We start from the raw sequence: 13614 nt of genomic DNA on the forward strand, positions 1-13614 counted from the left end.
GAAGCCGATTAGATCAGAGACCGCTCTGCAGGACGGAAGCCGATCAGATCAGAGACTGCTCTGCAGGACAGAAGCCGATCAAATCAGAGATCACTCTGCAGGACAAAAGCCGAGTAGATCAGAGACCGCTCTGCAGGACAGAAGCTGATCAGATCAGAGACCACTTTGCAGGACAGAAAACGATCAGGTCAGAGACCGCACTGCAGGACAGAAGCCGATCAGATCAGAGACCACTCTGCAGGACAGAAACCAATCAGATCAGAGATCGCTCTGCAGGACAGAAGCCCATCAGATCAGAGACCGCTCTGCAGGACAGAAAATGATCAGGTCAGAGACCGCTCTGCAGGACAGAAAACGATCAGGTCAGAGACCGCACTGCAGGACAGAAGCCGATCAGATCAGAGACCACTCTGCAGGACAGAAACCGATCAGATCAGAGACCGCTCTGCAGGACAGAAGGCCATCAGATCAGAGACCGCTCTGCAGGACAGAAGCCAATCAGATCAGAGACCGCTCTGCAGGACAGAAGCCGATCAGATCAGAGACCGCTCTGCAGGACAGAAGCCGATCAGATCAGAGACCACTCCGCGGGACAGAAGCCGATTAGATCAGATCCTTCACTTTTTGCACATTAACTTTATTTTTTTATTTGCAGCAGGAACAAAGACAGAGACAGCGGAGCAGAGGAAGGAGCGGCAGAGGTCGGGGTCTCAGGAGTATCAGGTCTCAGGTGTGGGTTCCTGGGGGGCTTAGGTGTGGGGTCTTGGGGGGCTCCTGGAGCTGCTGCTAGTTTCCTGCAGTCAGCGCCTCCTCTGTCCCCGGGTCGGTGCGGTCACTCCTGGCTGCTCACAAACACCTGAAATACAGAGAGGAGCAAACAGGAACATACTGTACTGCACTCACACCCAGAGCTGCAACCACATCTATTATACTCCCCCAGCACCTGCCCTTACACCCCTCAGGCCCGGCCCCAAACTTCCCAGCACCTGGCCTTACACCCCTTAGGCCCAGCCCCGAACTTCCCAGCACCCGCCCTTACACCCCTCAGGCCACAGGCAAGAACTTCCCAGCACCCGCCCTTACACCCCTCAGGCCCGGCCCAAAACTTCCCAGCACCTGCCCATGCATATCCCTGAACCCACCCTTACACCCTCAGGCTTTGCCCCAGCACCCATCCCTGCACATCTGTGAACCTGCCCTTAAACCCTCAGACTTTGCCCCAGCACCCACCCCTGCACATCTCTGAACCCACAATTACACCCTTGGGCCCTTCCTCAGCACCCGCCCCTGCACATCCCTAAAGCCGCCCTTAAACCCTCAGACTTTTCCCCAGCACCCGCCCCTGCACATCCCTGAACCCACAATTACACCCTTGTGCCCTGCCCCAGCACCCGCCCCTGCACATCTCTAAACCCGCCCTTAAACCCTCAGACTTTTCCCCAGCACCCACCTCTGCACATCTCTGAACCCGCCCTTAAACCCTCAGGCTTTGCCCCAGCACCCGCCCCTGCACATCCCTGAACCTGCCCTTACACCCTTGGGCCCTGCCCCAGCACCCGCCCCTGCACATCCCTGAACCCACCCTTACACCCTCAGGCCCTGCCCCAGCACCCGCCCCTGTACATCCCTGAACCTGCCCTTACAGCCTCAGGCTTTGCCCCAGCACCCGTCCCTGCACATCTCTCAACCCGCCCTTACACTCTTGGGCCCTGCCCCAGCACCCGACCCTGCACATCCCTGAACTCGCCCTTACACCCACAGGCTTTGCCCCAGCACCAGCACATCCCTGAACCCGCCCTTACACCCTCAGGCTTTGCCCCAGCACCCGCCCCTGCACATCCCTAAACCCGCCCTTACACCCTTGGGCCCTGCCCCTGCACATGGTCCTACCTTGGTGGTGATGGTTTCTCGCGTCTTCAGCCTCAGCTTGTTGACCTGGGATTCGGCAATGTCCGCCCGCTCCTCGGCCTCCTCCAGTTCATGCTGAACCCTCCTGCACTTGGACATGTGGGTGTTCGAATGTTCTTCCTGCAGACATTACATCATCTGTTATACTCTAATCACACCCAAAGCTGCATTAAAAATATTTCCACTCCACACTCCATGGTTTTGCTCTCCAGTCACATCCAGAGCTGCGTTCACTAGTTTATTGGCTGGCGGTCGGCGCCCCCTGCTGGGTCAGTGCTGTGTGGCGTGAGATGTACCCTGTGCTGTGGTACCAGATAAACTCTCACGGTGACAAACCGCAGTGCATTGTGGGATAACAGCTGCTGCACGCAGCTCTGGATGTGAGTGCAGAGCGGGCAGGACCCCGAGCCGCCCCGAGCCTCACCGCCTCCTCCGTCAGCCGCTTGTAGGACTTCACTTTCATCTGCAGTTTATCCACCAGATCCTGGAGCCGCAGATTATTCTTCTTATCCTCCTCCGCCTGAAGAAGAAACCAAGATCAGCAAGAGACCCCGGGGCGAGACACCGACACCCCGAAATATACCGCACCTGGAACGTCAGCTCCTTCACCCGACGCTCAAACTTCCTGATGCCCTTAATCACATCCGCACTTCTCTTCTGCTCCAGATCCAACTCTGTCTGCAGCTCCCGAACCTGAACATAGGGGGCAGTATTATAGTAGTTATATTCTTGTACATAGGGGGCAGTATTATAGTAGTTATATTCTTGTACATAGGGGGCAGTATTATAGTAGTTATATTCTTGTACATAGGGGGCAGTATTATAGTAGTTATATTCCTGTACATAGGAGGCAGTATTATAGTAGTTATATTCCTGTACATAGGGGGCAGTATTATAGTAGTTATATTCTTGTACATAGGGGGCAGTATTATAGTAGTTATATTCTTGTACATAGGGGGCAGTATTATAGTAGTTATATTCTTGTACATAGGGGGCAGTATTATAGTAGTTATATTCCTGTACATAGGGGCAGTATTATAGTAGTTATATCCCTGTACATAGGGGGCAGTATTATAGTAGTTATATTCCTGTACATAGGGGGCAGTATTATAGTAGTTATATTCCTGTACATAGGAGGCAGTATTATAGTAGTTATATCCCTGTACATAGGGGGCAGTATTATAGTAGTTATATTCCTGTACATAGGGGGCAGTATTATAGTAGTTATATTCCTGTACATAGGGGGCGGTATTATAGTAGTTATATTCTTGTACATAGGGGGCGGTATTATAGTAGTTATATTCCTGTACATAGTGGGCGGTATTATAGTAGTTATATTCCTGTACATAGGGGGCAGTATTATAGTAGTTATATTCCTGTACATAGGGGCAGTATTATAGTAGTTATATTCCTGTACATAGGGGGCAGTATTATAGTAGTTATATTCTTGTACATAGGGGGCGGTATTATAGTAGTTATATTCCTGTACATAGGAGGCAGTATTATAGTAGTTATATCCCTGTACATAGGGGGCAGTATTATAGTAGTTATATTCCTGTACATAGGGGGCAGTATTATAGTAGTTATATTCCTGTACATAGGGGGCGGTATTATAGTAGTTATATTCTTGTACATAGGGGGCGGTATTATAGTAGTTATATTCCTGTACATAGTGGGCGGTATTATAGTAGTTATATTCCTGTACATAGGGGGCAGTATTATAGTAGTTATATTCCTGTACATAGGGGCAGTATTATAGTAGTTATATTCCTGTACATAGGGGGCAGTATTATAGTAGTTATATTCCTGTACATAGGGGCAGTATTATAGTAGTTATATTCCTGTACATAGGGGGCAGTATTATAGTAGTTATATTCCTGTACATAGGGGGCAGTATTATAGTAGTTATATTCCTGTACATAGGGGCAGTATTATAGTAGTTATATTCCTGTACATAGGGGCAGTATTATAGTAGTTATATTCCTGTACACAGGGGGCAGTATTATAGTAGTTATATTCCTGTACACAGGGGGCAGTATTATAGTAGTTATATTCTTGTACATAGGGGGCAGTATTATAGTAGTTATATTCCTGTACATAGGGGCAGTATTATAGTAGTTATATTCCTGTACATAGGGGCAGTATTATAGTAGTTATATTCTTGTACATAGGGGGCAGTATTATAGTAGTTATATTCTTGTACATAGGGGGCAGTATTATAGTAGTTATATGATGTACATAGGGGGCAGTATTATAGTAGTTATATTCCTGTACATAGGGGGCAGTATTATAGTAGTTATATTCCTGTACATAGGGGCAGTATTATAGTAGTTATATTCTTGTACATAGGGGGCAGTATTATAGTAGTTATATTCTTGTACATAGGGGGCAGTATTATAGTAGTTATATTCTTGTACATAGGGGGCAGTATTATAGTAGTTATATTCCTGTACATAGGAAGCAGTATTATAGTAGTTATATTCTTGTACATAGGGGGCAGTATTATAGTAGTCATATTCTTGTACATAGGGGGCAGTATTATAGTAGTTATAGTCCTGTACATAGGGGGCAGTATTATAGTAGTTATATCCCTGTACATAGGGGGCAGTATTATAGTAGTTATATTCCTGTACATAGGGGGCAGTATTATAGTAGTTATATCCCTGTACATAGGGAGCAGTATTATAGTAGTTATATTCCTGTACATAGGGGGCAGTATTATATTAGTTATATTCTTGTACATAGGGGGCAGTATTATAGTAGTTATATTCCTGTACATAGGGGGCAGTATTATAGTAGTTATATTCCTGAAAATAGGGGGCAGTATTACAGTAGTTATATTCTTGTACATAGGGGGCAGTATTATAGTAGTTATATTCTTGTACATAGGGGGCAGTATTATAGTAGTTATATTCTTGTACATAGGGAGCAGTATTATAGTAGTTATATTCTTGTACATAGGGGGCAGTATTATAGTAGTTATATTCCTGTACATAGGGGGCAGTATTATAGTAGTTATATTCTTGTACATAGGGGGCAGTATTATAGTAGTTATATTTCTGTACATAGGGGGCAGTATTATAGTAGTTATATTCTTGTACATAGGGGGCAGTATTATAGTAGTTATATTCTTGTACATAGGGGGCAGTATTATAGTAGTTATATTCTTGTACATAGGGGGCAGTATTATAGTAGTTATATTCCTGTACATAGGGGGCAGTATTATAGTAGTTATATTCTTGTACATAGGGGGCAGTATTATAGTAGTTATATTCCTGTACATAGGGGGCAGTATTATAGTAGTTATATTCTTGTACATAGGGGGCAGTAATATAGTAGTTATATTCCTGTACATAGGGGGCAGTAATATAGTAGTTATATTCCTGTACATAGGGGGCAGTATTATAGTAGTTATATTCCTGTACATAGGGGGCAGTATTATAGTAGTTATATTCCTGTACATAGGGGCAGTATTATAGTAGTTATATTCTTGCACATAGGGGGCAGTATTATAGTAGTTATATTCTTGTACATAGGGGGTAGTATTATAGTAGTTATATTCCTGTACATAGGGGGCAGTATTATAGTAGTTATATCCCTGTACATAGGGGGCAGTATTATAGTAGTTATATTCCTGTACATAGGGGGCAGTATTATAGTAGTTATATTCCTGTACATAGGGGGCAGTATTATAGTAGTTATATTCTTGTACATAGGGGGCAGTATTATAGTAGTTATATTCCTGTACATAGGGGGCAGTATTATAGTAGTTATATTCTTGTACATAGGGGGCAGTAATATAGTAGTTATATTCCTGTACATAGGGGGCAGTATTTTAGTAGTTATATTCCTGTACATAGGGGGCAGTATTATAGTAGTTATATTCTTGTACATAGGGGGCAGTAATATAGTAGTTATATTCCTGTACATAGGGGGCAGTATTATAGTAGTTATATCCCTGTACATAGGGGGCAGTATTATAGTAGTTATATTCTTGTACATATGGGGCAGTATTATAGTAGTTATATTCTTGTACATAGGGGGCAGTATTATAGTAGTTATATCCCTGTACATAGGGGGCAGTATTATAGTAGTTATATTCCTGTACATAGGGGGCAGTATTATAGTAGTTATATTCCTGTACATAGGGGGCAGTATTATAGTAGTTATATTCTTGTACATAGGGGGCAGTATTATAGTAGTTATATTCCTGTACATAGGGGGCAGTATTATAGTAGTTATATTCTTGTACATAGGGGGCAGTAATATAGTAGTTATATTCCTGTACATAGGGGGCAGTATTATAGTAGTTATATCCCTGTACATAGGGGGCAGTATTATAGTAGTTATATTCTTGTACATATGGGGCAGTATTATAGTAGTTATATTCTTGTACATAGGGGGCAGTATTATAGTAGTTATATCCCTGTACATAGGGGGCAGTATTATAGTAGTTATATTCCTGTACATAGGGGGCAGTATTATAGTAGTTATATTCCTGTACATAGGGGGCAGTATTATAGTAGTTATATTCTTGTACATAGGGGGCAGTATTATAGTAGTTATATTCCTGTACATAGGGGGCAGTATTATAGTAGTTATATTCTTGTACATAGGGGGCAGTAATATAGTAGTTATATTCCTGTACATAGGGGGCAGTATTTTAGTAGTTATATTCCTGTACATAGGGGGCAGTATTATAGTAGTTATATTCTTGTACATAGGGGGCAGTAATATAGTAGTTATATTCCTGTACATAGGGGGCAGTATTATAGTAGTTATATCCCTGTACATAGGGGGCAGTATTATAGTAGTTATATTCTTGTACATAGGGGGCAGTATTATAGTAGTTATATTCCTGTACATAGGGGGCAGTATTATAGTAGTTATATTCTTGTACATAGGGGGCAGTATTATAGTAGTTATATCCCTGTACATAGGGGGCAGTATTATAGTAGTTATATTCCTGTACATAGGGGGCAGTATTATAGTAGTTATATTCCTGTACATAGGGGGCAGTATTATAGTAGTTATATTCCTGTACATAGGGGGCAGTATTATAGTAGTTATATTCCTGTACATAGGGGTCAGTATTATAGTAGTTATATTCTTGTACATAGGGGGCAGTATTATAGTAGTTATAATCCTGTACATAGGGGGCAGTATTATAGTAGTTATATTCCTGTACATAGGGGCAGTATTATAGTAGTTATATTCCTGTACATAGGGGGCAGTATTATAGTAGTTATATTCCTGTACATAGGGTACAGTATTATAGTAGTTATATTCCTGTACATAGGGAGCAGTATTATAGTAGTTATATTCCTGTACATAGGTGGTAGTATTATAGTAGTTATATTCTTGTACATAGGGGGCAGTATTATAGTAGTTATATCCCTGTACATAGGGGGCAGTATTATAGTAGTTATATTCCTGTACATAGGGGGCAGTATTATAGTAGTTATATTCCTGTACATAGGGGGCAGTATTATAGTAGTTATATTCCTGTACATAGGGGTCAGTATTATAGTAGTTATATTCTTGTACATAGGGGGCAGTATTATAGTAGTTATATCCCTGTACATAGGGGGCAGTATTATAGTAGTTATATTCCTGTACATAGGGGGCAGTATTATAGTAGTTATATTCCTGTACATAGGGGGCAGTATTATAGTAGTTATATTCCTGTACATAGGGGGCAGTATTATAGTAGTTATATTCCTGTACATAGGGGGCAGTATTATAGTAGTTATATTCCTGTACATAGGGGGCAGTATTACAGTAGTTATATTCCTGAAAATAGGGGGCAGTATTACAGTAGTTATATTCTTGTACATAGGGGGCAGTATTATAGTAGTTATATTCCTGTACATAGGGGGCAGTATTATAGTAGTTATATTCCTGTACATAGGGAGCAGTATTATAGTAGTTATATTCTTGTACATAGGGGGCAGTATTATAGTAGTTATATTCTTGTACATAGGGGGCAGTATTATAGTAGTTATATTCCTGTACATAGGGGGCAGTATTATAGTAGTTATATTCCTGTACATAGGGAGCAGTATTATAGTAGTTATATTCTTGTACATAGGGGGCAGTATTATAGTAGTTATATTCTTGTACATAGGGGGCAGTATTATAGTAGTTATATCCCTGTACATAGGGGGCAGTATTATAGTAGTTATATTCCTGTACATAGGGGTCAGTATTATAGTAGTTATATTCTTGTACATAGGGGGCAGTATTATAGTAGTTATAATCCTGTACATAGGGGGCAGTATTATAGTAGTTATATTCCTGTACATAGGGGCAGTATTATAGTAGTTATATTCCTGTACATAGGGGGCAGTATTATAGTAGTTATATTCCTGTACATAGGGTACAGTATTATAGTAGTTATATTCCTGTACATAGGGAGCAGTATTATAGTAGTTATATTCTTGTACATAGGGGGCAGTATTATAGTAGTTATATCCCTGTACATAGGGGGCAGTATTATAGTAGTTATATTCCTGTACATAGGGGGCAGTATTATAGTAGTTATATTCCTGTACATAGAGGGCAGTATTATAGTAGTTATATTCCTGTACATAGGGGTCAGTATTATAGTAGTTATATTCTTGTACATAGGGGGCAGTATTATAGTAGTTATATTCTTGTACATAGGGGGCAGTATTATAGTAGTTATATCCCTGTACATAGGGGGCAGTATTATAGTAGTTATATTCCTGTACATAGGGGGCAGTATTATAGTAGTTATATTCCTGTACATAGGGTACAGTATTATAGTAGTTATATTCCTGTACATAGGGAGCAGTATTATAGTAGTTATATTCCTGTACATAGGTGGTAGTATTATAGTAGTTATATTCTTGTACATAGGGGGCAGTATTATAGTAGTTATATCCCTGTACATAGGGGGCAGTATTATAGTAGTTATATTCCTGTACATAGGGGGCAGTATTATAGTAGTTATATTCCTGTACATAGGGGGCAGTATTATAGTAGTTATATTCCTGTACATAGGGGTCAGTATTATAGTAGTTATATTCTTGTACATAGGGGGCAGTATTATAGTAGTTATATCCCTGTACATAGGGGGCAGTATTATAGTAGTTATATTCCTGTACATAGGGGGCAGTATTATAGTAGTTATATTCCTGTACATAGGGGGCAGTATTACAGTAGTTATATTCCTGAAAATAGGGGGCAGTATTACAGTAGTTATATTCTTGTACATAGGGGGCAGTATTATAGTAGTTATATTCCTGTACATAGGGGGCAGTATTATAGTAGTTATATTCCTGTACATAGGGAGCAGTATTATAGTAGTTATATTCTTGTACATAGGGGGCAGTATTATAGTAGTTATATTCTTGTACATAGGGGGCAGTATTATAGTAGTTATATCCCTGTACATAGGGGGCAGTATTATAGTAGTTATATTCCTGTACATAGGGGGCAGTATTATAGTAGTTATATTCCTGTACATAGGGGGCAGTATTATAGTAGTTATATTCTTGTACATAGGGGGTGGTATTATAGTAGTTATATTCTTGTACATAGGGGGCAGTATTATAGTAGTTATATTCCTGTACATAGGGGGCAGTATTATAGTAGTTATATTCCTGTACATAGGGAGCAGTATTATAGTAGTTATATTCTTGTACATAGGGGGCAGTATTATAGTAGTTATATTCTTGTACATAGGGGGCAGTATTATAGTAGTTATATCCCTGTACATAGGGGGCAGTATTATAGTAGTTATATTCCTGTACATAGGGGTCAGTATTATAGTAGTTATATTCCTGTACATAGGGTACAGTATTATAGTAGTTATATTCCTGTACATAGGGAGCAGTATTATAGTAGTTATATTCTTGTACATAGGGGGCAGTATTATAGTAGTTATATCCCTGTACATAGGGGGCAGTATTATAGTAGTTATATTCCTGTACATAGGGTACAGTATTATAGTAGTTATATTCCTGTACATAGAGGGCAGTATTATAGTAGTTATATTCCTGTACATAGGGGTCAGTATTATAGTAGTTATATTCTTGTACATAGGGGGCAGTATTATAGTAGTTATATCCCTGTACATAGGGGGCAGTATTATAGTAGTTATATTCCTGTACATAGGGGGCAGTATTATAGTAGTTATATTCCTGTACATAGGGGGCAGTATTATAGTAGTTATATTCCTGTACATAGGGGGCAGTATTATAGTAGTTATATTCCTGTACATAGGGGGCAGTATTATAGTAGTTATATTCTTGTACATAGGGGGTGGTATTATAGTAGTTATATTCTTGTACATAGGGGGCAGTATTATAGTAGTTATATTCCTGTACATAGGGGGCAGTATTATAGTAGTTATATTCCTGTACATAGGGAGCAGTATTATAGTAGTTATATTCTTGTACATAGGGGGCAGTATTATAGTAGTTATATTCTTGTACATAGGGGGCAGTATTATAGTAGTTATATCCCTGTACATAGGGGGCAGTATTATAGTAGTTATATTCCTGTACATAGGGGGCAGTATTATAGTAGTTATATTCCTGTACATAGGGGGCAGTATTATAGTAGTTATATTCTTGTACATAGGGGGCAGTATTATAGTAGTTATATTCCTGTACATAGGGGGCAGTATTATAGTAGTTATATTCCTGTACATAGGGGGCAGTATTATAGTAGTTATATTCCTGTACATAGGGGCAGTATTATAGTAGTTATATTCCTGTACATAGGGGGCAGTATTATAGCAGTTATATTCTTGTACATAGGGGGCAGTATTATAGTAGTTATATTCCTGTACATAGGAGGCAGTATTATAGTAGTTATATTCCTGTACATAGGGAGCAGTATTATAGTAGTTATATTCCTGTACATAGGGGGCAGTATTATAGTAGTTATATTCCTGTACATAGGGGGCAGTATTATAGTAGTTATATTCCTGTACATAGGGGGCAGTATTATAGTAGTTATATTCCTGTACATAGGGGGCAGTATTATAGTAGTTATATTCTTGTACATAGGGGGCAGTATTATAGTAGTTATATTCTTGTACATAGGGGGCAGTATTATAATAGTTCTATTCCTGTACATAGGGGGCAGTATTATAGTAGTTATATTCTTGTACATAGGGGGCAGTATTACATACTCTAGCCTCCAGCTTTTGGAGCTGCTTCTTGCCACCCTTGAGAGCCAACTGTTCAGCTTCTTCCAGACGCAGCTGAAGATCCTTCACAGTCTGGTCCAGATTCTTCTTCATCCTCTCCAGGTGGGCGCTGGTGTCTTGCTCTTTCTTCAGTTCCTCGGCCATCATAGCTGCCTGGAGGATATAAAGGACAATGATCTCCTTGCAGTCTCCTCTACTAGACAGGTAGCAGGTCCGTGGTGTAAGGATATAATGTGTCTTACATCAGTGATGGCTTTCTTTGCTTTCTCCTCGGCGTTCCTGGCCTCTTTGGTCACATCCTCGATCTCTCCTTGCAGCTGTGACACGTCGCTCTCCAGCTTCTTCTTTGTGTTAATAAGACTTGTGTTCTGGTGGAAGAGAACAGCACATTATAAGCTGAAACTATTCATCAGGTCTACACTAGGGGGCACATTCCTGGTCCTGACTTCTTCAGGATGGAGACAGTATTCACCGCATTATTGTTTGTTCAGGGGCTTCTCCAGTAATGGGGTAACCCATTAACATGTACCACATTGTGCAGTCCCCCCTCTACCTGGGAGTGCAGGAGCTGGACGCGCTCGGTGGCATCCAGGAGCTCCTGCTCTGCCACTTTCCTAGACCTCTCGGTCTGTTCTAGCGATGCCCTCAGCTCCTCAATCTCCGTCATCATGAGGGTGTTCCTACGCTCAACAATGGCAAGCTGCTCTTTGAGATCTTCCTGCCCTCGGAGAGCGTCATCAAGGTGGATCTGAGTGTCCTATAAGGAGAAAGACAATCCATGAGTCACTCGGGGAAGAGAAGAACATCTGTGGCTGAGGTCCATGGCAGTCCAGGGGTAGACATAGAGGTCGTCCAACCAACAGAGAAGGACCCGGACACGCTAGTTTTACCTTGAGTTGTCCTTGAACATTCCTCAGATACTTCTGAGCCTCAGCTGCAATGCGGTTTGAATGACTCAGCTGAATCTCCATCTCATTGAGGTCTCCCTCCATCTTCTTCTTAATCCTGATGGCCTCATTTCTGCTCCGTATCTCAGAGTCCAGAGCCGTCTGCATGGTCTCCATTGTCCTCTGGTAGTTCCTCTTCATCTGATCGATCTCCTCGTCTTTCTCGGCCACTCTCCGCTCAATGTCGGCCTTCACTTGTGTCAGCTCCAGCTGGATGCGAAGGATCTTGGCCTCCTCATGCTCCAGAGCCGCCTTGATGTGTGACACAGGGGTCAGTCATACAACATCCCATCATCTAGACAGAATCATTGTGTGTTGTATGATATGATCTACCTCCGCCTCCTCTAGTGAAGCCTGCATCTCACTCTTCTCCATCTCCACCTGCTTCTTGGCCTTCTCCAACTCATGGATGGTCTTACTGCTAACGGCCACCTGGTCAGTGAGGTCCGAGATCTCCTCTGTGTGAGATGGGGACAAGTATGAGAAGGAGATTTTCTACATTCGATGAGTGACCACCCTCGGCTGTTGTACTCACGTTGCAGGTTCTTGTTCTCTCTCTTTATGGTCTCCAGATGGTCCAGGGTCTCCTCATAGGCATTCTTCATCTTGAAAAGCTCCGTACTTAAAGATCTGGATTCCTTCAAAGAGGTTTCAAGCTCGGAATGAGTCTCCTCGTACTTCTGTCGCCACTCAGCCAGGACCTGGAACACAGAGAGGAGAAACCAAACCAAACTGAACCATCATAGATCAGATCCCAGACGTATCTCAGGTCCTGGCCTCTTTCTGTTATGACCCCAGAGCCCCAATTTATTATCTCAGACTCTGTCCTCTGATCTGATCTATTACCTCCATCTTTCCTCGTTGTCTCACACCTCTGACCTGTCATCTCCCATCTCCTCCTGTCCCATGTACACAGCAGCTCTCCAATCCCGATACCTTGTCAAAGTTCTTCTGCTTCTTGTCCAGGGCGGCCGCCAGGGAGTTTGCCCTCTCCACATCAATCATCAGGTCTTCCACTTCGGCCTGAAGTCTCTGCTTGGTCTTCTCCAGGGAGGCGCACTTAGAATTCACAGCTTCAATGTGTTCCTCAGCCTCCTGGAGGCGCTGCGCCAACTTCTTCCTACGTATCAGAGAGATCTGGTTATTGCCACAGCTGGTCCAGGAGGACTGTATACTGCAAGTCACATGTATCAATGGTGGGTACTGGGTGTAATGGCCTAATCATGGAGTCCCCCAGCACAAATAGCTAGCAGCGCCCTCCATACTGAGTGACTGGGGGTCCGGAAAGTATGCAGACCCCTTTAAATGTTTCTCTCTTTGTTTCATTGTAGTATTCACCCCCCGGTGATGAGTATTCAGCCCCCGGTGATGAGTATTCAGCCCCTGGTGATGAGTATTCAGCCCCTGGTGATGAGTATTCAGCCCCTGGTGATGAGTATTCAGCCCTCGGTGATGAGTATTCAGCCCCCGGTGATGAGTATTCAGCCCCCGGTGATGAGTATTCAGCCCCTGGTGATGAGTATTCAGCCCCTGGTGATGAGTATTCAGCCCCCGGTGATGAGTATTCAGCCCCCG

At 42.3% G+C, this 13614-nt stretch overlaps 1 protein-coding gene across 1 annotated transcript in view; it reads right to left on the minus strand.

Moving 5' to 3' along the window:
- Positions 1-616: 616 nt before the first annotated feature.
- Positions 617-13614, minus strand: part of LOC140065195 (myosin-3) — a 69057-nt gene continuing 56059 nt past the window's right edge. The window contains exons 31-41 of the mRNA XM_072112785.1: positions 12976-13159; positions 12575-12740; positions 12373-12497; positions 11983-12291; positions 11646-11849; positions 11335-11460; positions 11075-11245; positions 2497-2601; positions 2333-2428; positions 1891-2028; positions 617-856 (exon numbers count right to left, since the gene is read on the minus strand). Of these exons, the coding sequence (XP_071968886.1) occupies positions 833-856; positions 1891-2028; positions 2333-2428; positions 2497-2601; positions 11075-11245; positions 11335-11460; positions 11646-11849; positions 11983-12291; positions 12373-12497; positions 12575-12740; positions 12976-13159 (1648 nt within the window). The 3' untranslated portion in view covers positions 617-832. The remainder of the gene's footprint in view (positions 857-1890; positions 2029-2332; positions 2429-2496; positions 2602-11074; positions 11246-11334; positions 11461-11645; positions 11850-11982; positions 12292-12372; positions 12498-12574; positions 12741-12975; positions 13160-13614) is intronic.

This window comes from Engystomops pustulosus, chromosome 6 (assembly GCF_040894005.1).
Source record: "Engystomops pustulosus chromosome 6, aEngPut4.maternal, whole genome shotgun sequence".
In the NCBI taxonomy this organism is placed as follows: domain Eukaryota; kingdom Metazoa; phylum Chordata; class Amphibia; order Anura; family Leptodactylidae; genus Engystomops; species Engystomops pustulosus.